Source organism: Onychomys torridus, chromosome 6 (genome assembly GCF_903995425.1).
Source record: "Onychomys torridus chromosome 6, mOncTor1.1, whole genome shotgun sequence".
Taxonomy (NCBI): Eukaryota; Metazoa; Chordata; class Mammalia; order Rodentia; family Cricetidae; genus Onychomys; species Onychomys torridus.
The window spans coordinates 63,409,771-63,437,580 of record NC_050448.1 but is presented as its reverse complement, the minus strand read 5'-3'; the positions used below and the strand labels follow the sequence as shown (position 1 = coordinate 63,437,580).

The window sequence follows — 27,810 nt, the reverse complement described above, 5'->3', positions numbered from 1 at the left end:
GAGAAAGCTATCAATTCACTGATGTAAATTTTCTTTTTAATAATATATCTTTTGTTACTATACTTAGTTAAAAATGCATTTACTCAAAAGTGAAGAATATAATAGCTATTCTTATTTGACAAGAAAACACTAAAATTGTTTATTTCTTTGGATTCTCAGGTACATTAAAATTTGAAAATTTACTTAACTAGTGTCTAGCTGTATAGCAACTCTATTATAAATGAGTAATAAATTCAGATAAATACATTCTACATTTATCTTTTCAAGATACTTTGTTACAAATAAATCATTTGAGAAATATTTGGTTCTGACAGTACTAAACAAATTAATAGCTATCACTAGAAAGGAACTTGGACTCCTGATAATACTGACCTCTGAAATAGTGTAAAGTTACCCCTAATACACACACCAATTTTTTTCAGTTTTTACAGTTTCTTTCAGGGGAAAAAAATAAAGAGAAAAATTTTAAGAAATATATGTTCAGTTCACACTATGTATCATGCACATCAAAAGACTACACTAATTTACTCAGTACCTTGTATGAAAATGAGCTTATCAAATATGCAGCATTAAAGCACCACAGAACTCTATGACCTTTGCTGACACGGCACACAGAGTGAGGGGTGGGAGGCCACCACCTTAGACTGTATAAGGTGTTACAGGCATTTCATGGCCACTATCCCATCAAGTCAACTGGAGTAGAATTGAAAAAGAAACAAACATGGTTACTATCATAAATCTGGTACATACTGAGTTGACCAAAAGTTATATACCTCTTTGATGTTATTGAACACTTGCAAGCAATCTTACAAGTGGCCTTCAATTCAAACTTTTTGAGTTAACTTGAAAAAAATGTCAAAATTATTATGGGAAAAGTTCTAAACTAGATTCTATGTCTATGAGATACATATGTTAAATATGAAATTATTTTAAAAATAATGTATTTCAGGAGATTCTATGGAATCAATATAACAATTGTTTCTCTAACCAATTCACTGTAAGATGAGTGAAGATGAACAAATTCTCTTTAAAAATAATTTGAAAGAACTAGTACCTAAAAAGATCTATAAAGATACCCATGTAACTTTCTATGAGTTAAATTGAAAGTAAAGACATAAACTTGATTGTGTTCTTCATTTAGCCATGTTCCCATTCAAAGCCATTTATTAACCCTAGGCTGTGTAGAGGAGGGGCCGCCTGCAGGATTGCCTACCTCACTGTAGACCCTCCCCAGGCTCCATGCTTGTCTGTGAGAAGGTTGACAACTTTCTGGATGAACTGAGTTGCTGTCACATGGTCTCGGTATTTAGCTGCTCTTATCAAATGATCACACATCTTCTCTTCTTCACGTTTGTCTGCAGAATATTGAGCACACAATGACTAGAAGGGGAGGAGAGAAAGATTTATTAATTAATTAACTATAAAAATGTGGGTGAAAATAACTAAAAATGTATCATGAAACAATTTTTTAGAAGGAATCGAACCAACCAAAACTTTAAAGCTAATTTATAACTCATTAAACATTGATTAATTTAGTTTTCTAAAGTCAATAATAAGATACTCTGAAGCTATTAGCAGCTAAACAGTAATGGTATCAGTGATAAACAGCAAAATATGTGAAAGCTGAGCCCTGCATTACAGCCAGAATAAGGTGAGGTTGACTTGAAGTTAATTCCACAAAGTCATAAAGTACCAAATAAAAAGCCCAATGGCAGGTAAGTTGTTAGTCATGCATAGGTTACCTGGAGACCTCCAAAACAACAATTGGTACTGAACTTAATATTAAGGCCCTATTGCTGAAGACACTGCCCACTTTGATCACATGCCATAGAGAAATCAAGTTGGTACTGACTGACCAGAAAGCGTCCTTTCTACTGACTAGCTTTCCTAGCAACAAAAGGTGCTAAGTAGGTCCTAAGAGATAAATCATCAACAGATTTACTCATCTTGAATTACAATAAAGTCCAGAATGACAAAACATATCTAGTGATTGGGTTAAGTACCACTTTCTGATTGGATTTATGGCCTGTGCCACAAGAGGAAACAGCCCCAATAATGTAAATCAAGGCCTAGAAACCATGGTTGGGGGAACTCACAGACCCCAGGGGTGAACCTACTCCTATTATTCTGCTAAATGGATTAGTATCAAACTGCCCTCTAAATTCATATCTTATACTTCAAGTAGTCCAAGTATTAGACCTCAGAGAAGTTTCTTTGTGCAGTGGACAATGGTTAATGCAGAAACTCACAACTGATCAAAGTACAGATAATAAGTGTCAGCCACAAATCATATCATGCCCATCCCAACTTAAGGCTCAGGGACCATTAGCAGAAAGGGAAGTAGAAAAACTAGAAGAGACAGAGGTTATTCACGTGCATAAAGAAAAAAAAACTGTATGTGTAATGCATCATTTCATAAAGAATCAAAGCCTGAATTTAACAATGGATGATTTTGAGGAGGTAAGTTACTTATGCAAGAGAAGAAAACGAACCTTTAAAGCAGAAACAAAAAAACAAAAATAGAGAACAAATATATTTTGACGCAAGAAAAAAATACAAGTTAAAGTGTTTTTCAGCGATTATTTAAATTGAAAGAAATTATGAAATTCAGAGTGAAAATAGAAAAAAAAAATCACTGAGCCAGGCAGTGGTGGCACGCCCCTTTAATCCCAGCACTCAGGAGGCAGAGCCAGGCAGATCTCTGTGAACTGAGGCCAGCCTGGACTACAGAGTGAGTTCCAGGACAGCCAGGGCTACACAGAGAAACCCTGTCTCAAAAAACCAAAGTGGGGGGGGGGATCACTATGAGTCAAAATAAACCAGATTACTCTAGCATCTGGCTAATGTTTCTTGATAGTATTGGCCAATTCCTTAATTTCTCTGGGTTTAAACTTCCCTTTTAGGTTTAAATTTGCTAAATGAGAGAATTACTTTAATTCCAAGAATCTATCACTCAAGAACAAGCGACTGCTGAATGTTTAGCCATAGAGAGGACATTTCTATCATCACCTCAGAGGCTTAGTGAACGTCATGGAAGAAAGTAGAGTGCTCTGGGACCCTGTTCTTTAGGATGACATGGCTGTTAACTCTGAACTCAGCAGCTGTGGTTACCTGGGCAAGACTGTGTCCTTCAATATCCTGTCATACAGGACTGATTCACTAGACTGAACCCTTTCCTGAGGATTTATAAGCAACTAATGGTTGCTAGAGGAGGGAAAAAATGTTTTCTTCTCTGGTGTGGCCATTGGAAAGATGTCCATGGTCCTGGAAACAACTCCATGAAGTTCACTAGGAGAAGAGAGCAGCCGGCAAGATATGAAAAGGGACCAATTAGGAAGAGGAAGAAACATTCAAAGATTCTGGGCAGTCTGCAAGGGGAGGGCGCATCCTAGACAACACTTGAGTACAAACCCAAAAGCATGCTTTCATTTTATTTTATCGTGGGTTGAATACCCTGCTTCACATCACTCTATTTTTCAACTTTAAATGTCATATAAACTAGATATAAACATCACAACATGAGTAAAAAAATATCTGAACATAAAAACAAATAATTAGTTTGGAAAAAAATATTCAATTTTAGTTAACTACTGCTAAAAATTTTAAATATTGCTATATAATTAATAAGATAAATATTAAAATCAGATTTAAAAATTATGTTATATTATGGAAGTGCTGATGTAGAGACTGTAAGATATATTAGGAAGTAGGTTAGAGCAAATCAGATACAAATATCACATTTTATATCTGTTGAAGGACTGTGATAAAGAACTCACAGGAGGAGACACTTCTATAAATCTTGATTTGAACAAACAGAAGGAAAAATATTTTTTAAATATCTGAATTGATAGCAGCTTAAATGAAAAAGGGCATTATTTTATTGTTACAAATGTCACTTGATAGTGACATTTTCAGAGATCCACACAAGAGCTAAGAAGCTAACCTACAGATAAAAGAACAGTCTAAGTATACAGAGATCTTTATATACAGGGTATCCTGATTTACTAAATCCACACTGTATGCCTATTTCTAACTTTAGCCGATGAAAGGAAATTCAAATCATGGGTGAAAGTTAGAGAAACCAATGGTCACTATACTCCCATAAACACTGCATTTCTTCATATTAAACACAACTAAAAGTGCCCTTACTTGTAGCAAGACCTTACTAAAGAGACTATTTCTATTTTTTATAAATAGTTGAACAATAAACATTTGCTAGTCTACCAAAGTTTGCTGAAAAGGCATTTCTAAAAACAAGTACTCAAGGTAAGCTAGATAGTAAAATGGTTTAAAGTGTTCTTTAATGGATCTTCCTTTACAATTTAAAAGGCAACTTTTCATATCTGACATAAAATCTATAGATATAAATCACATTAAAGGACCATTCTTTCCTGATTATCAATCTCTGTCTCCTTGTAGAACACTACAGTCACATTTGAACTTAAAACATGATAAAAGGAAACCAAATAAGAATGTATCTAAAACATACATAATGAACTTGTCTCTGTTCTTAAAAATATCTTAATAGTGTAAATTGAAGATATTCCCATCAAATACCAATAATAGTTTATATTATTCAGTCAGGTGCATAGGAGAAATACTTGAGTGGCACACATGTATTGGAGGAATACATGTATCTGTGTTTAAAGGTTGACTAGAGTTACCCCTGATACTCTACCCCTAAAGTTCAACTGACAATGTAATTTAGGACATAAAAAATAAAGAGTAGCTCTAAAATCCTCCTTCAGTATTATTTTAGGCAGAACATTTTACTACACATTACCTCTGCTTTTCTGGACTTAATAAATATCACACAACTAAATAATGCAACATCACTACAATAGTACAAAAGTATCTGAATGCAAAAACAAAACAGATTGCCTTGAAAACTAAATAATTCAATTTGCATTTGAAGACTATTAAAGGAACTTAACATTTGTTACTGTGGAATTAATAAAGAAAAATAAAATAAGCTTGCTTCTTAGACTTAATTTAATTATAGCAAATAAGTCAGTTATAATGGAATAGGAAAACAACTTAGAATGGCCACTGTAATGTAAGTTCCTACACTGGCTCTCTCAATGAAGAAGCAGAGAGAATAGAAAATACTGACTAAATTTTTTTCATGTGGAATGCATGACAATATCCTATTCCACTATTTGCCCTTTGCATGGAAATTCAGAGAGGAGCAACCTGAAACTCAAACAGTCAATTCTGGTTTCCTCCTGGCACTAAACTGACCTTCTCTCTCTAACAGCTCTCTCTATTATGAATTTCTTGTATATTTACCAAAGTTTTTTCAAATGTTCCCATCGAACCATCCATGGCTTACATCAACTGTTATCATCAATTAGACCTATCTTTCAATTTTTCATAGCTGAAATGTTTATTCAAAATTTGAGCCCACATAACTACCATAAGGATGATCTTCACCTAAACACTAAACACCCAACAGTGAACTATAGAAAGCTGAACTAAACACCCTCATCTTAAACATGTCATTACAATAGGAAGCTTTTTTATATTCAGTAACATGTTGCATCAATTTTCCTCAGGTAATAACCTACTTATTTCACATTTTCTAATGTGAATCTAGAGATTTTAATTAGTTCAAAATTAAGAGTTAGAAATAATCTAGATAGCTTCTTATGAACAACCACTGGATTTTTTTCTAAAAGACATTTTTTTATAGTATAAATACATTTATATACTCTATCCTCAACCCCCAAAAGTACATGATTGCCAAAAAACTCAAAACATAGTTTTGTATTGTTTTCTTGTGTTGTGTTGTGGTACTGAGATGAAACATGTGCTAGGCAAGCACTCTCCTACTGGGTTCCCCCAGTAGCACATGATCACAATGTATTACCTAGAACACATAACCTATAAATTCAGCCATGTCATACAATACCCTAATGTATGTCTTTGTACCCAATATTTAGACAAATGCAGATTACTGAGTCGATTTGGGGCTAATGAGATGGCTGCAAGGGTACAAACCTGACAACCTGGATTTAATCTCAAGGACCTACATGGTAGAATAAGAGAAACAACTTCTACAAGTTGTGCTCTAACTGTAACATTGCTATTCACATGCACAAATAAGTTAATTTGAATTTAAAAAGTCTATTCAGAAGACTGTGAAGGACAAGTTACTAGAGAAAAAGGTATGCAGAGAAAGATCTAGAAATACCAAATCTTTTGAATCATTGGTTATTGTCTAAGGTGAAAGAATATCCTTTTAAAAAGCTCCTACATAATTGGGAATTAAGAAACTCCCCCCAGATTAACCTAAAAATCAATGAAAATTAGAAAAAATATAAAATCAGCTACAGCAGAACTTAAAGGAAAACTTGTATCTTAAATATATTAGAAAAGTAGAGAATTGAGATCAGTGATCTAAATGTCTATTAAACATAAATGGCCTAATCTATGAAAGATAATAAAAGGTACAATTATTTAAAAGTATGCAGAAATTTTTTTCACAGAAAAAATTCAATAAGAATTTATTCTTTGTTCTCTAACAACAGTTCCAACATCATTAAAATATATAGCCAGAATGTTCAAGAACAGGAAAAGGATCTATAAATTATTAATATTGAAAATGGAGTGCCGGGCCTAATGGCTTGGGCCTATAATTCCAGTACTGCAGACACAGAAGCTGGAGGACTGTGGCAGTTCTGTGGCCAGCTGGTCTCTGTGGTGAGTTCCAGACCAGCTAGGGCTACACAGAAGACCCCAATTCAAAAACAAGAGCAACAAAGAAAAACAGAGAAACAGTTCGACACATTCTACAGAAATCAGAAAATGTCCTCCACCCATTAAAAGGGAAGGAAGAGGTGAGAAGAAGGGTGGAAGGGAGACTGAGATTAGAACCATGGTTATCTTAAATCAGAAAAGAGTTCTAACAGCTGCCAAGGAAGAGGCCTCATAAACACTGTCTTTTAAAATCAAGAAACTCAGCTAAACTAAGGATGCCAGACTTGCAAGGTTTCAAGCATTAGGTTTCTAGAATACCATGTTTTATTTGACACAAGGTAACTAATCTAGTGATTATTTTAAAACAAAAAAATTTAAAATTCTGAAACCAAAACTGTCTCAAAATATACCAGAATCCTTTTCCTAATTTAATATGAAAGTTAACAATATAAATGAACTGGTTTCATAATTTAGGGTTTAAAATTTAAGTACTAGAAAAAAAATTGCCTTTAGACAGAAAACCGAACAATGATCCAGGAACTAAAAGAAGAGCTTATAACCACTGTTTTCTACGTTCATGGAATGAGTATTTCATTCCGTGTCAGAACACACAGTTCTACCTTCTTCACTGTAAGTGCTACACCCAGATTACTGGAATTTTAATTAGGGAAGCATGGCTTCTGCAAAACAGTTTTAAGAATGTTACTTCTCAATTGTCTCAAAATCACTTCTACTATAAATTACGGAAAACTGTTGAAAAGGAAAACCATGGAAAGTTCAACAAATAAAGAAGTTTCTCAATAATTTACTTTTGGAGGTCTCTGTGCTTTATCACTCACCCCAGAATTAAAGACTGATCTTAAAAAAGAAATTAATGCTACCTACAGAAACCTTAGAGTCCTGAAAAAGACTGAGAAAAATGAAAGCTTCAGACCCTCCACAGCAAACAAAAGTCAACCAGTGATAATGTGTGACAGCCACCTTTAATTCTGAAGTGATTTCTCTGTCATGCAACGCCTCAAAGTATTGATTTCTCTCAGCAGGAAAAAGTCTAAGCCAATGAAATAGATATAGCACCATCCCCCCTTCCCAGCCCACCCCATAATAGCATTCAAGGTTAAAACAGGCAGGACACTTATCAAAGTATCTCTCCCATTTCTTCTTCTTTTAATGGACTAGGTGCAATGTGTTCTGGGGCCTTATCTCTACAAACTGCAGTCCCCAATAATATTAAATGATTTAAAGATTAACACAGGTTTGAAACCTATAAGGTTTCTCATAAGAGCTTGTATTAGAATGCCTTATATATATTTGTAAAAACAAGTCTACACCAAGCAGCCTGAAGTTTGCACATACTTTCCAATGTATACACAATACCGTTTTATTATTTTATTACTTACTAGAGTACCAATTAATATTCTTTAAACCATCAAATTTGAGATAAATGTCCAAACATTATACAAAAAGGCAAGATAGATCCATTAACAATGCTGGCAATACATCTATCTATTTAGAAAATTAAGTAAAAGGTGTTGGGTATCCATGTTCAACAAAACTGACAGAATTTAAACAATAAGTAGGACTTAATTTTTAAAAAGCTTTTAAAAATCATAATATGATTTTAAAACATACAAAACAATGGTCATTTACTTAACTTGGAAAGATCTCCTGGATAAATGAGTAAATATATTTACAACTACAAATGGGTAACTCACAGCCAACTGCAAAACAAAAGCAGTTAAAAAGAAGCAGAATGGAAAATAACTGATACAGGTTTATTAATAACTTTAAATCAATACTTAAATGCATAATAGCTATAGTCAGATAGCTCAAATTTTAGATCTGAAATCTTCAAAATGGGACAAGTTATACAAAAATCTTGTGTCTCAGCTGCCTCATCTAAAGCATTAGATAATTTAACAAGATTTTTTTGGAGGACCAAATAATAGAAACAAAATTAAGAGAACACTGTCTTTGTAAAGTAACAGCTTCCTACATTTACTCTATGTTCCAGAATACACAGTGAACAGTCCTTTTCTTCAAGCCTCTCAATGGAACTGAGTAAACACAGCTTTACAATCAGAGATAAAAATAACTCTATCAAACTTCCTCAGAGAGGGATCAGTATAGTATGCAGGGAAAGGGAAAACCCTTATGAATTAGATAGAGTTAAAGAAGAAACAAGTATTCACCAAGAAGCCATTACTCAAGATAGAACAAATAAAATATAACAAAATAAAACAGCAAGGGGGAGCAAAGCTAAGTGTGGAGAATAGACATGGAATCATGTGATTAGTGGTTCATGCTACAATCCGAGCACTGAGGGGCCAAGCTGGGCTAATGGCTGGTTCCAGGCCAGTGTGGTCTGTATAGCTAGATCCTGTCCCAAACATCCTGCCTATTAAATAGCAGCCAGACCTCTCCCATTTAAATACATTCGTACTTTCCTTAAGTAAATGTTTTAGCCATTTCCTTCTTAAAGGAAATATTCCTCAGAAGTTTGAATAAGTTATTTGATGTATGAAATGTTAAGTGAATTTGTATATCTACCTCCAACTGTTATACTGCTGTAAGTTCTTTGATTCTCATGGACATATATTAATAATAGCCATTTCCACTGAGGGAGATTGAATCTGAGAGTTGTTTTGTTTGCATTTCCCTGATGGCTATGGATGTTGAACATTTTTCCATATGTTTAGGATGCAAGGAGGAATCTTTATAGACTGATGGTGGAACTGATGTAGCCACTATGGAAATCAATATAGAATTTTCTCATAAAACTGCAGATAGAACTACTATACGAACAATTTATACTACTTTTGGGCATTAGAGAAAAAGGTCTCTAACTGTGCATACCACAGAGATTCTTGCACATCTGTGTGTACTGTTGCAGTATTACGGTAGCCAAAGATCTCAATGAGCACACACACATGCATACACACATGTATGAATGCACACACACAACCCATAAAACATAAAACTGGATACCATAATATACAAAGGACCAGTCAGGTACAAATTACAAACAATGCAGTATGAGACAAAAATTGAGTCAGGTTTTCAATATATAACCTTGGCTGGACTGGAACTCACTACAAGAACGGCTGGCCTTGAACTCAAAGATCCTGCTTACTCCCAAGTGCTGGGACTAGTTTGCATTTACATATTTGTTTTTTGTCCCCAATTACAGTTCTTTTTTCATAAAGAGCTCTAAAAGATGATAGCTTTTTATAGTATACATAAGTGTGCCCTAAAAAAATATGTACATGATCTGTGCAATAGTTACCCAAGAAGACCTAGGTAACTACAGGTCAATCTACATTAAATGTAAGTACCATATTTTGACTAAGTCAAGGACCTTTATGGAGTCCCACATTGCAGGAGATAACGGAACTATCCTATTCGATAGCACACAGTTAACTGTGGCAGATCAGGACTAAATCTCAGCACTATAGTCCTGAATTTCTGCTTTCTATAATACATTAAAGACTACAATAACAATTTTAGTACTCTTGTATAATTAAATATTATAAATCCTTGCTACTCTGTCTCATAATATAAATGCTACAAAATAAAAGTTTGTTCAGCAAAAGAAAAGGTGGTTTATAGCGTGTTTAGATAAACGTTCACCATCATATCAAAAGCAACATTTAATCCAAAGAAAAATCTAAGTATATAATACAAGATCAATATTTGAACTACTAAATTATAGGTGTGGCAATTAATTTTAATAAAAATTAAAATTCCACATTTGAAAATTTTGACTACTCAAAAAATACTAATCCTAAATTATACATTTTATTATGTAAATAATCTTTCATTTGGCTATTCTGTATTAAAAACTTCCTATATTCTAGTGCTATATTAGATGCTGAAATTAAGAGTCGAAGAGTATATGAAATCCATTTCTTTGAAAAGATATTAGCACTCCCAAGACATTTATTAAATGATTAAAAGTAATATTTAAAAGGTGTCCAAAAAGAACAATATACTCTGCAATTTGAAACTGTGGTGTGTGTAACAAAAGAAGTAACAATGACAAGCAATTAGCCTCCAGCGACTTCTCCCATTAGGCTGTGAGAAGAGCCAAGGCTCAGCAAAACACAGGCACTATGTAGAACACACTCCAGCAAGCACCTGTGAAATCATACGCAAGATTTTAAGGAGATATTTGTGTGAATTTCACAAGGTTATGGTCTCAAATTACAAAAATACATACATATAAGCATACATACAATACATACAAGCCTACATATTGTAGATATTCACAATAAAATGCTGAAAGATTAATACCAAACTATCTTGTAAAGCATGAAAGGGGGAAAATGTCAGAAGTATTCTCTTTCCACAACACTTGACAATTGAAAAGCTTTTCTTCTTACCTGAGTTTTTCATGATTTGTTTTTTGATTTGGTTTTGTTTCTGTTCTTTTAAGTTAGAGCTTCCAAGGTTAACTCTATGAGAAGTACTTGGATTCCCCCACCAACAACCAAGTAAAGGTTTCTCTGTGTAACAGCCCAGAATGTCCTAGAACTCGCTTTGTAGACCAGGCTGGCTCCCAACTCACAGAGATCTGTAACATGAATTCTAATTGGTCTTATCAATAAAAAACCAGATATCAGGGTGAAAGTCGAAAGAGCAGAGAAGCAGAGTAGCCGGACACTAGTTCTTATCTTTACAAAATCCTCAACCATGAGAGCTGAGCTCCTGTCTCCTCCCACCTTATATTCCTCTCTTCACCCAGCCATATTATCTCCTACCTCCACCTCCCTAGTGCTAGGATTAAAAGCATGAGATCCTGAGGGCTGGGATCAAAGGTGTGTATTTTGTTGTACTCTATTAAAATTTGAAGATCAGAGTACAGAGCCAGCCACTAGATTAAACATGGAAGTCAGGCAGTGGTAGCACACACCTTTAATCCTAGCACTCAAGAGGTAGAGATATCTCTGAATCTCTGTGAGCTCAAGGTTACACTGGGCTATATGAGATTGATCCTGCCTAGAAGAGAAACACAGTCAGGCAGTGGTGGCACACACCTTTAACTCCACTGTTTGGGAAGCACACAAACCATGAATCGCAGCATTAGAAAGGTTGAGATAGGAAGTGAAATGTCTGGGTGTGAGGCATATAAGGTGTGAGGAGACAGGAACTAGAAGGACCTTTCAGCTAAGGACTCAGGAGCATTCAGTCAGAGGATTCTTGGAGTTGGCGAGGTAAGAAATAGCTGTGGCTTGTTGCTTTGTCTCTCTGATCTTTTAGCATTTAGCCCAATATCTGGATCTGGATTTTTATTAAAAGACCATTTAGAATTCATGCAAATCATCACTGCCTGGTTCTGTTTCTCTTTTATACTGGATCAATCTTGTGTAGCCCAGGTTGGCCTGAACTCACAGAGATCCATCTATCTCTGCCTCTTGAGTGGTGGGATTAAAGATGTATGTTACCACTGCCTGGCCTCTATGGCTAACTAGTGGCTTAGTTCCGCACTCTGATCTTCAGGCAAGCTTTGTTATATCACGAACAAAATACCACCACATTTCCCCCTTTTTGTCTAAAATAAAAAAAAGGTTATAACTAATTTAAGAAAACTATATACACTAAGTATAATAACTATATACAATAAATAGGAAATAAATACATCAACCATATCTAGTCCATTTGCATTTAACAAATACTTTATTACCTATCTTATCTGGGTATGTTCAAAGTCTTGTACCTAATAGAAAGTATTCTATCCTAACTTGCATTACTAAAATTATCTTTTAATGTGTTTCAACCCTATATACATTACATCTCTTAGCGAGTTTCTTTTCTGAGTCTGTAATAAGGAAAACTATAAGTATCTAGACTTCAACTCCATCAAAGACCCAAGAAGGAAATGATATTACCTAAGAAAACAGGAAATGCAAACAAGCTTCTTTCAGAAAATGTGAGAAATGAAAGAAACAGCTGGCTGCCTGGACAGTCATCCAAGGTTCCTCTGTAATGTTGGGGCATCCACCTTTGGCCTACAGAGATCCACCTGCCTCTGCCTCCTGAATGCTGGACTTAAAGGCATGTGCTACTACTGCCTGGCCTGGATTTTATTTTTCAAAGTAATCGTTTTAATTCATATAATAATCATAAAGAAACCAATAAATAGATTTAGAAATCTGAAAACAAATACAAAGTAGCATGAACACACCTACAGCATCTCTCAGACAACTAAAACCAAATCAACCACAAAGTAGCATGACCACACTGGTCAACTGGTTTATATTTGGATATTGTTCCAAATCAAAAGATGTAACTTGTACTGATCTCAAGTGAGATTTGATTAGTGAATCATATCAAATGGCATGCAACAACCCTTGAGAATTACTACCTTCTCTTGATTTACTTTATCAATAACTACAAAACTTATGTTCTAAGACAGAAAATCATACTCACACTAAAAGATTTTAGTATTGATTTAATACATAAATTGTGAAACCATAGTCAGAATCATCTATTATAAAAAATATCTTATTGTAGCAAACTAATGTAATAACTGAAATAAAGTTGGCTATATAGGAAAAAGAAAAAAAACTCAACTTAAGAGATCTATCCTACATTACATGAATGGAAATTGGATGGGAATTTTAAAATAAAAAACTGAAGGCAATACTCTGAGTTATTTCGTAGGTAGGTAGACATTTAAAATAAGGAATGTATTTCCAAATTTTAAACTATTTAACTTCTTCTAAACTAATAAAAGGGTTAAAAAGCAAACACAACAAATGTAATTTTTACACCAAGATAGTTGGGAAACTCTATTCACATATTTTTGAAAATATGCACATGGTAATCAACTATTTTAAGGAGAAATTACACCAAATATTTTAAAAGACAATATACTAATACTACCTGCTCCTGATCACAAAGAGGAAAAATGAATTTTTTAACCTTCCATGAACAAAAATAACTATATCTACTTTAGCTCATGGTTGCATCATACTAAGTTGGAGGAAAAAAAGGCACATTTCTCCGATATCAACAACAAATGCCTTCCATTAGTTTTTTACATTTTATTAACAAGAGCAAATTCTATCAGATAAATAAAAGTAGAAAGATATTATAGTATATATAGACATGACCATATACCATAAAAAGCCTAAAGAAACAAAACAGAACCAGACAAAGCAAATCTAGTATTATATTAATGATACTGTAACTCTGAACAAAATTGAATAGGGCAACGAGAGAGAAGAGATGCACATTCCTACTTACATTAGAATACATTATAATGCTTCAAAAACCAAAATACTTCAACATCAGTACATGGAAACACATACAAATTAATAATAGAAAGAAGGTATCTACAAACAGAGCTTAAAACATGGAGGCATTAACTATATCATAGAAGCAGCATGTCAGATCGGAGGGAGAAACTGGGAATATATAGTAGATATTATAGGGAAACCCAAGCAGACGTATAAAATAAATCAAATTCATAACACAATGTATTCTAACATAAATTCTAAATATATCAGTAAAACCTTTAAACATAAAAATGTTGAGCAAAACAAAGAATTTCTTTATGTGTACATTACCCTTTCAAACAATAACCGAAAATCTAGATACTATAAAAGTAAAACACATATACAATCAATGACAAAAATCACTTTTTAAATATTTCTTCAGCATAATGGCTATCTGTGTTGGCACACATCAACAAAATCCAAAGCCAAGAGAATGAAAAGTTCAAGGTCATCCTTCTTACATAACAAATTTGAGGACACCGTGGGCTATATAAGATCTAGTTTTCAAAAAATGAAAGTTTCTGCAAGATAACAACAAAAACTATAACAAGCTGTACTAAACACAAGAACTTAAAAAAAAAAAAAACCAAACTGACTCATTAAGCACAAACACATAAGAATAGCATTAAAACTAAATCCAAGAAATGTAAAGCAAAGGCCACCAAGATAACTCAGTGTGAAAGTGCTTGTCAGGAAAGCCTGATGATTTGAGTTGGATCATGGAACCAGGAATGGAAGGAGAGAACAAACTCTTAAAAGTTATCCATAATAATTTCTTTTAATTAAGGCTATAGAACAAGACAAATTTTCAAAGGTTCACAGAGATTATTAGGAAAGAGTCCCTCACACTTTATTGTTTCATATATAAACATGTTTAAAAAAATACTGAGTTCCAAGAACTGATTAACACTATAGAATAATATTTGTAATATGCCTTCATTTATAAAGAGAATAAAATAGATATTTATGTTTGAGTGTATTTTCATAAAGAAATTCTGAAAAGATTAATAAGTGAAAATGACTATCTGTAAGGGTAGAAGACTCTTAAAAGAGATTAAAAGGAGAGTTTTACGGTATGCTGTTTGTAATTCTTTCTTTCCTAATCATCTAGATAAATTAAATCAACTGAAATTTCACATAGATATTTAATGTTTTCTATCTAGAAGTTTTAAGTATTCCTAACATTAACTGAACTGTCAAAACAAAATACAAAGGTTAAAACTGTTCTAGTATTTGTGTCAGAGACCTACACTTTTTTGATCAAAGGAATAAGAAACTGAGAACCATGAGAAATGAAAAACGGACTAACAAAACATCAGGTAAGAAAGTAAAGGCAAAATAAAACCTTTGAAAGAGGAGGGTGTGACATCAGTGTAAAATTCTGTCAAGAGAAATGAGGACAATAAAAGAATCTAAGGACACTAAGGGTACTAAAGAGAGCAAATTGAATACAATTATTGTAAGACTAGGGAGAGAAAAAGCCAGATTCCAAGACACTGAAAACTTGAATCCAGGGAAAGAATAAAGATATCAATGCAGAACGCAAAGCCAAGAGTGCAAATGCTTGAGCAGCTGAACAGCTTAAAGAGCACAAGATAACTGACAGAGGCGTGAGCAGACCAGCAGTGAGAAGCTACAACACACTTCTGAAAGGCCAGTGGAGAGAGGAGAATACTGCTATCATATTAAATAATAGCCTTATTTAAAACACCAGACACCACAGGTATAGTCAAGGATTATATAAATTATCAATGATGTCAAGTAAAAAAATTTAAAAGCCTGTATCAATCAAGGCTACTGTACACAGTCAACTGCCTATTTTACACTTAAGGAAGGTCTATCTAACGTAAAAGTTTATAGTATTCAGGAAGCCAGAATCAAGGCACAGCTCAGGAGTAACCAGCGCATCATCTAAGGATCTTTTTCACATTAAGAATCCCATTAGAAAAAAAACACTAAAAGGTAATTGAATTTCCCTCAGTTATCTTCATCTCTGTCAGCCCCTGCTACAATAACTTACTCTCCAGAGCAGAGATAACTCAATTCTGTCCAGCAAGCATATGTTATGAATCTCCAAAGCAAACTTGTCTAAATCATTCTGGTCTTCTATCAAGGCTGGCTATGAATATGAACTCTGACAGAAAGCAAACAAATTTATTTTTATCTTTTCAATAATTCACTTCTTCACACTATGATAGAAGAAATCAGGAGATAAATATATGCTCTAAGGTTACTGCTGTTAAAAAGTCAGCTGAAATGCTTTCCTTGACTTAAATTAAATAGTCTTACCGAATCATCTTAAGGACTAAGACAATGGTACCAATGGACTGAGGAATTGGTAGATTACGTGAAATTTAAATTTCCTAAATTATTATAGCTAATGGTTTGAAATTAAGAAAAAATACCCCTAATCATTTGATACTTATAGAGTTGACAATACAATTTCAATTATTTCACTTTGAAATAATCTTACATACTTGAATTGCCTTATATGTACTAGAAATGAAATACTAGAAAACTTATTGTTTAAGAAAAAATCAATAAAACTCATTCTTGGAAATGTTTTTCCTGCTTTCTAAACCATTTTATTACATTTACTGTTGGCATTTTGTTACAAAAATATTAAAAATAACGAGGCAAAAATTATTAAAAGGACTCTGAATGAGTTTCTTAACTTAAGCTGAAACCTACCTAAGAGCACATAACCATTAAATGCTAATACTAAATGGACAGGACGACTTGCCTTCAGTATGCAGTAATTTCTCAAATGCAGGCTCAGCCCTGGCTCTCACCTTTAAAATGTACAAAAGTCACAACAGTAATGATCATGATAATCACTAACTTAATTTAGTTTATGTTTTAATTATATCATATAATCTTACTCCACAATATATCATTCATTCAAGTTTCATTATATCTACTTTAAAGAAATTAAGACTCAAAAAGTTCAACAAACTTTATCCAATATTCTCCAAATAAGCTGGAAAGGATAGTACATGAACATGTTTTCAAATTGTGTCCTTCTTTAGCATTATAATCCCTTCTTTCAAAATTAAGAAAAAGTCAAAGAGAAGCTTAAAACATGTAGCCAAGGGCTGGAGAGATGGCTCAGCCATTAAAGGCTAGCCTCACAACCAAAAATATAAAACATGTAGCCAACAAGGAGTTTTGAAATTTCTGAAAATGTGCCATCTGTATTCTGTACTATTTCCTATCCCATAATTTTCATACACAACCAGTACTTGTTTGATTAAAGAATTAAAGATAAAATTTGAAATCAATCAATCACGGAAATGTGAAAGCTATTTTGACCTACTTTTCTTCATACTAAATGAGTAGTGATAGAGTTCTATTATGACTTTTTACATTTCTATTGAACAAAAATAACTGAACATATTTAGGGGGTAAAATATAGAGTTTCCATATAAGCAAACAATATGAAATTATCAAACCAAGGTAATTAGTGTATCTATCATCTGTCATGGTAATGAAAGCATTTAAAATCCAGTCTTCTAGCTATTTAATATTTTATTAACTGTACTCCCTGACTGGGCAATGCAGAAACAGAGCTCACTCTTCCCTACAGCCTCTGGTAACCATCACTCTACTCTACTATGATTTGAACTTCCTAAAGTGGCACATATAAGTAAGATCAAATGGCTAATTTTACTAAGTGTAATGTTCTCCATGTTCATCTTCATTGTTAACAAAGGAAAGGATTTCCTCCTTTTATGATTGAATAGTACTCAGTTATAGGTTTTTTATATATTTCCTTTATCCATTTAGACTCTTAAGTCAAGGATGATTCAGTTTTTTGGCTCTGTGAACAATGATAAAGAAAAAAAAAGATATCTCTCTGACACACAAATTTTAATTTCTTTGGAAATATGCCTAGAAGTGGGAATCAAAGATCATATGGTATTGGTATTTTGTTGTTGTTTGTTTGTTTGTTTGTTTGGAAGGACCCATTAAACTATTATCCCTAATAGTTGTGGTAATTTAAAATACTATTAATAGTTGTAACAGTTGATGGTTCTCCACATCCTCACCAACATCTATCCTTTTGATAGGAGTGAACCTAGTAGATATGCAATGATATTTCATTGCAGTTTTAATTTCTCTGATAACTAGGGATGCTGGAAATTTTAAACATATATGTTGGCCACTTGTACGCTTTTTTGTTTGTTGTTTGTTTGGTTGGTTGGTTGGTTTTGGTTATTCAAGACAAGGTGTCCATGTGTAGCCTCATCTGTCCTGAAACTCATTTTGTAGAACAAGCTGGCCTCAAAATTAGTGATTCACCTGCCCCTATCTCCCGAGTGATGGGATTAAAGGCATACACCACCAATACCAGCTGTATGCCTTCTTTTAAGAAAAGACTTTAAATTATTTGCTTGCTTCCTGAGACAGAGAGAAAAAGGAAAAGGGAGAGCGAGAGGGAGAAAGAGAATGTGTGTGATGATGCATCTATGTGGTGTATGAATGTATATATGCACATGTTTTAGTATGTTTGACAATGTACATGTATGCCAAGGTCACAGAGGAATATCAGGTGACTATCAGTCTTTACTTTATTCCCTTGAGACAAGATTTTCCCTAAAACCTGGAACTCTTTTTTGTGCTATGCTGTGGATATCGCTCTGTGTAAAGAAAGTTCTGATTGGCCAGTGGCTAGGCAGGAAGTATAGGCGGGACAAGAGAGAAGAGGATTCTGGGAAGTAGAAGGCTGGGGGGAGACACCGCCAGCCGCCGCCATGAGAAGCAACATGTAAAGACACTGGTAAGCCACAAGCCATGTGGCAAAGTATAGACTAACAGAAATGGGTTAATTTAAGATAGAAAAAGTAGATAACAAGAAGCCTGCCACAGCCAAACAGTTTGTAAACAATGTAAGTTTCTGTGTGCTTTCTTGGTTGGGTCTGAGCGACTGTGGGACTGGCGGGTGAGAGAGATTTGTCCTGACTGTGGACCAGGCAGGAAAACTCTTAACTACAGTGCTAGGCTGATTAGCAGACAAGCCAACTGTCTCCATCTTTTCTCCCCCAATCACTGGGATTATAGGTCCATATGGCAAAACCCAGCTTTGATGTGGGTGTGAGAGGTCTGAACTGAAGTTGCACACTTGTACAAAAGTGTTTCTTTTCACTGAGACATCTCCCTACCCCTCGTTTGCTTATTTTTAATGAGGTTATTTGTTTTCTTGTAAGTTTTTTATATATTCTTGGATGTATTGACAGAGTCAATATGTGGCATACAAACATATATCTTCAGTTTTTTATTTTCTTTTAACTTGCAGGAGTTTTTTTGTTTCATTGAATCTCATTTGTGCACTTTTGCTTTTGTTATGTACTTTGAGGTCTCATTCAAAAGATCTTGTGAAAACGTGAAATGAAGATATTTCCTAATTTTCTCCAAATTTCACAAATTTGGGTCTTAAACTAAATATATCATGTTATTAAATTAATAACAAAACTATATGATAATTTCAACATGTACACTGAAATGAAAAAGCATTTTGCAACATTCACACCATTCCATGCTTAAAAACTCAGGTCAATGGATGCATCTCAGTGTAATAAAGGCCATGTCTCAGTAGCTTTTCTATTGCTGAAGCAGAACACCATGACCAAGACAATTTATAAATCTTATGAATTTATAAAAGAAAACATTTAATATGGGAGCTCATGATTCCAGTGGGTTAGAGTCCATGATCATTATGGCAGGAGCATGACAGAAGATAGGCAGGCATGGTGCCAGTGCAGTAGCTAAAAACTTACATCATTTTTCTCAAGTAGGAGGAAAAGTGAGAGATCTAATTGGATTTGCCATAGGCTTTTTAATATTCAAAGTCCACCACCAATGACACACCTCTTCCAGCAGGGCCACACCTCCTAATCCTTCCCAAACACTTCCACTAACTGGAAACCCAATATACAAAAATATGAGCTTATGGAGGCCATTTTTATTCAAACCACCACAGGCCATATACAACAAACACACACTAATGGTACAACAAATGGAAAAAACTTCAAAAGTTTTCTTCTGAGATCTGAAGTAAAACAAGAATGCTCACTCTCCAAACATTACTGATAATACTCACTAGTCAAAAGAGCAAAATAAGAGGCACCCAAACTGTAAAGAAGGCAAGTATTAACTTTATCTGACGTCATATATTGTACATAGAAACTCCAAAGACTGCATAAAAACATGTTAGAAATAATAAATTCATTAAAAATGCAGGGAACAAAGTCAGTATTAGAAATCAGTGGCAAGTCCATACAATAGCAAACTATCTGAAAAAATCAAACAAGGATCCTATTTACAATAATTATAATAACAAACTACTTAGGAATAAATTTAAGTAAGAAGATGAAAGATCTCCACGCTGAAAATTATAAAATATTGATGAAAAAAATTGAAGGCACACAGACAAAAAAGAAAGATATCATATTGTTCATAGACAGAATTCATACTAAAAGGTCCAACTACATCTGGTAAACCATGTATACAATCCTAGTACTTGGGAATTAAAGGGAGGAGAATCATGACATCAAAATCAGTCTAGGCTACATAGCAGATTTCAAACTAGTTTGGGTTCCACAGAGATTGACATAAATCTAAATACAGAGTAGCTGTGACTAGCAGATAGAGATATAGAGATCAGTGACGGACAAGATGTAAGGGCAGAGGTGCTGGCTTGGGTGTAATGCAAGAAGTCACAGAGTAGAAACTAAAACACACAAAAGAAATAAACTGTTCCATGGGGGGTCTACAGAAGCTAACATTTCAGAATGACTATTCTGGCTTTGTGTGTGTGTGTGTGTGTGTGTGTGTGTGTGTGTGTGTGTGTGTGTGTGTGTGTGTGTAAAAGGAAGGAAATATTGACGATATATGTAGTGATTAAAGTTAAAGAAAGAGTGTAAAACACATATTTGGAAGCAAAATAAAACTAATTTGCAGGAAGTCAATGTAGAGTAAAGAGGAAACCTGGTGACAGCTATCATCTGTAAACAAGCATATGAGAGACGTTCGCTCAGCAGGGAGAAGGCAGTGAACAGATGGCAGGGCAGAAGACAGTTACAGAAATGTCCCCAATATGGACATGCTTTCCAGACATTACAAGTGCAGTTTGGCACTTTGTGTATTCAGGTCTGAAGTTGTGGAGAGCAGTGAGATGAGATTCTGGGAGCATTAGACAATAAATGTGTGCCAATACGGGGAAAGATCCTCAAAAATGCTAGGTTTGGGTTGTTTTTTGTTTTTTGTTTTTTTTAAAGTACTGTTTAACTTAAAAAAATGTTAAGACCATTCCCTACTCACAGTGAAAACAGTATTCTAGCCCAGCTCTTAATTACAGGTATTAAACACAAGTGAAGATGATCTACCTAATTCTACCTTTTTCAATTAGTCTATATATACTACATTCATGTGAATTACTTTGAGCCCAAACTAGGCATTGAAAAATGAGTGCTTTGCTCTATACCAATCTATCCTCATGAGGGAAGGTGTAGACTCACTAATTAGGAGAAAAAGAGGGCATCGTTTGTCAGCTTCATTTTAAGTCTCTGCTTAGTTCAATGTTCCAGCTCACATGGCTGAAGAATATTGTATTTCAAGCTAAACCTCCAGTGTCCTCTTATTGACAACTAAATATTTTCTTGAATGTCAGCATAAAATCACATATTACGCCACTAAATCCAAGCAGCTATCACATAAATATATGTTACACTGAAAAGGAGGGGTATAGCAGGATACTTGCCCAAGCAGGACAAAGCACTAAGTTCAACCCTAGGATCATGGCAAAGAACCAATTCAACACGCAATAAAACTGAAATTCTCAGCTCTGAGTCAGTAATATAAACACTGGCTAATTTGAGCATCTTCATAAAGACAGAGATCAATGATAACCTATTTATTTACACAGACGGGCTCTTCTGTAGTTAAAACAAAGCTGCTGTGTACACATAACATAGTAAACACAACAAAACATAAAGGTCAAATGCAAAGAGTTTAAGTTTTCAGACATAACTCTTAAGAGCTGTACTTAAAAATAGCATTCTCATGTATATCAAAGAAAGGATCAAATTTGGTAAAATTCACTCCCTTCAAAATTGTAAGAAATTAATAGTTGTGGATACACTTATCAACTTTAACCTCAGCAATTGGGAGGCAGAGGCAGGAGAGTTCAAAGCCAGCCTGGTCTACATAGTGAGCTCCAGAACAGCCAGAGCTACATCGTGAAACCCTGTCTCAAAAAAAAAAAAAAAAAAAAAAAAAAAAAAAAAAAAAAAAAATCAACAAAAGAAAATAAAACATATCCAGAATAATGGAAGTTGGACCACAACAGTGTCAAAGCATTATGTATAAAATGTAACAAATAATAACAGGGGCTGGAAGAGAGGCGATAGGGTTAGGGTCAGTAGCCAGGCTGACATGAGCTGGAAGGAGGCACTTGTGTACAATCACCACTTTTGCACTGGTGTATCACCATAAGCAGAGAGTTAGACCTAAGGTACCAATTTCAGACAGCCTAGAGGCTATATCTTGGTGGTTTATCTACTAATACCATCTCATTTTTTAGATGCTCTAATGTAACTTAAATTTTGAACTTTAAATTCAGTTATAAAAGAAAATCAATATTAAATGTCTAGTTTACATATGATGACCACACCAATAATATACTGCATTATTGAACTACTAAGAGAATAGAAGAATCTCAGTGTTTTCACCACAGAAGAGCGATAAGCAGGTGAGGTGATAATACATATTAACTAGATTGAATTAGCTATTCCCACAAATATATTCAAACCTTAATATACATCACTTAGTCTTATCTATGAGTTAAAATAAATGAATAAATGATAATTCCAAAAGAGGCACACTACTTTCACTCTAAAGTTATATTCCCCAGTTCAATTTTGTAAACAATACCATGCAATAACATGACTTAATAAGCTGCATTAGAAACTGAGACCAATTGAGTCAGTATTATGTCACTATTTTTTCAGGATCATAACCAGAGAAGACAAGATTGCAATCCAATAAATAATTCTATCATTTCCTGCAGGAAACGAAAAAAAATCATTTAATTTTAACAATAAATTGTTCACCAAGGGAAAAAGATGCCTTTTCAAGTAATAGATTTTAGTTGAACTTGGACAACAAGCTCACTTACACACCTACCAATTACTAGTCAATCCATACTGTCACTCAAAAAAAATTCTCTAACAATTTTGTTCAATATGAATCAGATCCTTGCACTGAAAGAAGTATGTTATCCTCTGTTCAAATTATTGTTTGTTTGTTTGTTTGTTTGTTCATTCATTTGTCTGACTATTTTTCAAGACTGAGTTTCTAATGTGTAACAGTTCTGGCTGTCCTGGAACTCTCCTTGGCAGAGATTCTCCTGCCTATGCCTCCTGAGTGCTGGGACTAAAGGCATGCACCACCACCTGGTTCTGTTTAAACTCTTTTTTTTTTTTCTTTTAATTTTTATTTATTAAGAAATTTTCTACTCACTCTATATACCACTCACAGACCGCCCCCCTCCTCCCTCCAAAACCACCCTACATCCCCCAAATCAAGGTCTCCCATAAGGAGTCAGCGGAGTTTGGCACGCTGAGCCTAACTAAGCAGGTCCAAGTCCCACCCCACTGCACCAAGGCTGCACAAGACATCACACACCTGGCACTAGGCTCCCAAAAGCCTGCCCATGCACCAGGAACAGATCCTGATCCCCTGTCTGGGTGCTCCCCAAACAGTTCAAGCCAAACAACCATCTTCCGTATCCAGAGGGCCTAGTCCAGTCCCATGGGGGCTCCACAGCTACCAGTCCACAGTTCATGGGCTTCTACCAGTGTGGCTGGTCATCTATGCACATCTTCCCATCATGATCTTGATGTCCCCAGCCTGCAGAATCCCTCCTCTCTCTCATCGATTAGATTCCCAGAGCTCAGCATGGTACCTGGCTGTGGATCTCTGTATCTGTCTCTGTCAGTCACTGGACAAAGGCTGTATGACGATGGTTAAGGTATTCACTAGATTGGTCACCAGAGTAGACCAGTCAGGCACCCTTTAGACCACTGCCAGTACTCCAAGGTGGGGTCATCCAGTGTGAGTACCTATTACTACCACAAGCGTACATATGAAGATGTTTTGGTAACCTGTTTTATTAGTGCACTCTCTTCTGTAGTTGGATATAAAATATCAACTACCAAGATCTACTGAATTGTGTGTGTGTGTGCCTGTGTGTGTGTGTGTGTGTGTGTGTGTGTGTGTGTGTCTGTGCACACGCATTCATATAGAAGCCAGAGGTTAACTTTAGATGTCTTCCTCAACCGCTCTTTACCTTAGTTTTTGAGAGAATATTTCACTGAACCAAGAGCTTCCCACCAATTCAGCTAGACTCTCTGGCCAGTGAGTTCTCAGATCGGCCTGCCTTCACCTTCCCAGAATTGGGATTACAGACACTTGCCACAGGGCCACATCACCCAGCTTTATACATGAGTGGCAGGGAATGAATCTCAAGTGCATATGTTTGTGAAGTTATCTCCCCAGACCCTCTACTGAGTTTTTTATTTGATATTCATTATAGCATTTGCCACTGAATGATCTCTAAATTTAAATAAATGGCACCCATTGATTCAATGTGGATAAAAGTGGTAAATGGACTTATGAGACTGCATTTTAAAATCTCTTTTGGATTGGCAAGATAGCTCAGAGGTTAAAGGTGTTTGCCACCAAGCCTGATGACTTGAGTTCAATTCCTGGGAGCTGCACAGTGAAAGGAGAGAACTAACCGCCAACAGTTGTACTCTGCCCCCATATATTACATGTAAACCATGATAATGTGCATCCCATATGTACACAAACACACAAAATAAATTTGTAATAAAAAGGCAGTATGGCATAATTATCTTACATAGAAACTTTTTAACAATGTATAGATAACGCGCAAGTGCTACATTGGCAGTAATCCACAAGTGTCATCATATTTCATACTTACACAGAAAAATGTCTCTTGCTATTCATAAAACACAATTAAAAATAAAATTTAGATCCAACTCTCCAAATTTCTGAGTATAAAAAGAGGAGAAACTGACCTTTACCTTTTTTTTTTCAACCTCTGATGGATAAAGCCCAACAAAACAGAGAATCACATTTGCTTCTTCTAACCAAATAATAAAGGTAACTGCAAAGTATTACATACAGCTGGATTAGTACATTACACATAACTCAAGCTATTTCCTAAAGTTGTGAGGCAAAGCATTGCATCTCCACTGATCAAAACCTCTCATCTTACCTTCAACTATGTATGACAGATGCCCAGAGATAGGTATTAATAAAAGCAAAGATGCCTGACTCACCAGCTCCTTTAATACTGCACCATATAAGTGGCATGTGGAAAGCGCCATTAAAGGTGTAAAGAACAGATTAAAATGTGTAGGTAAGTAATGCAAACCACAGACACAGACACTCAGAAGAGTATGAATTACTTTGAATGGGATGGACGACAAGTCATGTTGAAAGAATAAAGTGATTATGTAAGTAATATTGTCTGCTGAAATCTAGAATAAACTTTCTTTCCCATTTACCTAGGTTAATTATTTAAATCAGATGAAAACTTTTATAGCCAAATAGGGGACTTTGAATAGTATAGGCATTTCCTGTATACTGCTCCATACACAGAAATCACTTGACTTGCAATATTAAAACAAGGAAGAAATAATCATCTTTTCACTATATTCAAATATCAAACTAAGATGTGGAAGTCAGCCAATATAATACAGTGTTTCCTGACACACAAGCACTCACCAACTACTACTTATGACTTTGTAAAAACCAAAGAACCACTAAATAAAAAATGCATTCCATAATCTTAAATATGATAGAATTCTCTAGAATTTGGCCATGTTGTCCATTAAAAAATTTAACTGAACTATTCTCCAAATGTTACAAAGACCAGAAAACCACAGAAAGGCAAAGAAAAGGTGGTTTCAACTCCTACATGTTACAAGAACAGGGCAGGGAAAAAAAAAAAAAAAAAAAAAACCCAACTAATTTTAAGTTGTTAGCTCTGAGTTCTGAAAAGGGCTGAACAATGTCCTGCAGCAGGGCAGAGGCAGATGTCTGGGTGGCAGTGTAGAAGACTGTGAGGCAGAGACTTGATAAAGGTCAAGCAGAGTGCAGAACAGATGCCTTCCGAAGGCAACTGCCATCCCTGCTTTGACTTGGTGAGGCAGCATCAGTTGGCATAGTATATCATTCTTATCAAAAGTTTCATAAACAGAAGCATCAACATTTCTCATTTTCAGCCAAAACATAGCTGTCATCTACAATCTTCTACGTGGTTATCTCATTCTGACTCATGGCTTCAAATGTTAACAGTATAATGGCATCGCACAATCTGTATTCCAAACATAGACGTTCAATGAATTTCAAGTTTATACATCAGCTGACTAATAGACATCTCCATGTGGACATCTAATAGATACTTCAATTTAATGTGTTCAAAACTGGCCCTGACGTTTGTGGCTTCAGCTGCTCCTTCATAACCTTTCATTTGAGCAATTCCATTCACTTAGTTGCTCATATCAAAACCTTCTAGTGAGCCTTTATCTCCTACTTTCTCTCAATATAATACCTTTGTTACTGTGATCACAAACAAGACACATTCAAATTGACCCATTCCTTATATTCACAACACTCTTTCTTATCTCAAACTCTAGGGTAATTTCTGCTCTGGCCCTCCCTCTACTCTCTACCTAAAACAGAAACCAGAGTGTGGTCCATTTAAAAAGTTCCTTCATGCTCACAGACCTCCCAGATTTCCCAATTTTAAGAACCCACATGAATGCTTTAATCTGCTTCCCTTCTAATCACACTTCTCATTCACTCCAATCCAGTATTTTCTCATATTCTAAGTGAGCCAGGCACTCACCAGCCTGGCTCAATTCCTTAATCTTTATAGTGCTTCCACAGACCTCCATGACTTGCTCCTTAAATTCCTTCAAGCCACCTTCAGTAACTGCCTTCCCATCATTCAATTAAAAATAGCACTCACTTGTTTTTCTCCTGGGCACTTTCTGTCCATCCTTCTGATTACCAACTAACACATTACACATGTAACTTTTAGCATATCTGATCATCCATCTCTCATCAGAAGCACACACATACCTAGAAATCAGGTATGTATGTCACATTTGGAAAAACTTGGACTTTTTTCACTGAAAAAAAAAAAAGAATACCTTGTAAATAATGAGACTACAGAGACTCTGAGGGAGGAAGAAGTCAGCATACTGGAAGTGTTGAAAGGTTAGTGTGACTGTAGAAAAATACATAGGGAGAAAGATGGGAGATGAAATGGGAAACTTGGGAACCAGATCAAGCAGATCTTCAAAACCATGGTAAACACTTGAAACTTTTTATTTAATGCATGGATTTAAAACTAAAGAGTTACATAAAACACATAATAAGTTACAGTTTATGTTTTAGGACCATTCTTGCTGGAACACAGAAAATATAAGAATGGGTTAAGGGTAGAAACAGGAGGCTCCTGTACTAAGATATAGGATAGTAATCGAACCTGAGGTAGGAGAAATGAGACAAGTGCATGATTTGAAGGAAAATAACAAAGACTGAACTTCTAAGATGACTAAATATATGGCTGAGAGAAAAGAGTAATTCAAGTATCAGTGTATCAAATATTTCCATGTCATCTTAAATATTTTACTATCCTTTCCTGATTGCCATTCCACTGTACACAAAGTATTATCTGATTACACTTTGGTTTGCTTTGCTAATATTAACAATAGAACATTTTTCATGTTTT

The 27,810-nt window shown here is 34.9% G+C and overlaps 1 protein-coding gene across 5 annotated transcripts in view; it reads right to left on the bottom strand.

The window, feature by feature from the left end:
* Positions 1-27,810, bottom strand: part of Lrba (LPS responsive beige-like anchor protein) — a 578,506-nt gene that overhangs the window by 343,849 nt on the left and 206,847 nt on the right. For all 5 annotated transcript variants that reach the window (XM_036190835.1, XM_036190833.1, XM_036190836.1 and 2 more), the window contains one exon: positions 1,214-1,380. In XM_036190835.1, the coding sequence (XP_036046728.1) occupies positions 1,214-1,380 (167 nt within the window). The remainder of the gene's footprint in view (positions 1-1,213; positions 1,381-27,810) is intronic.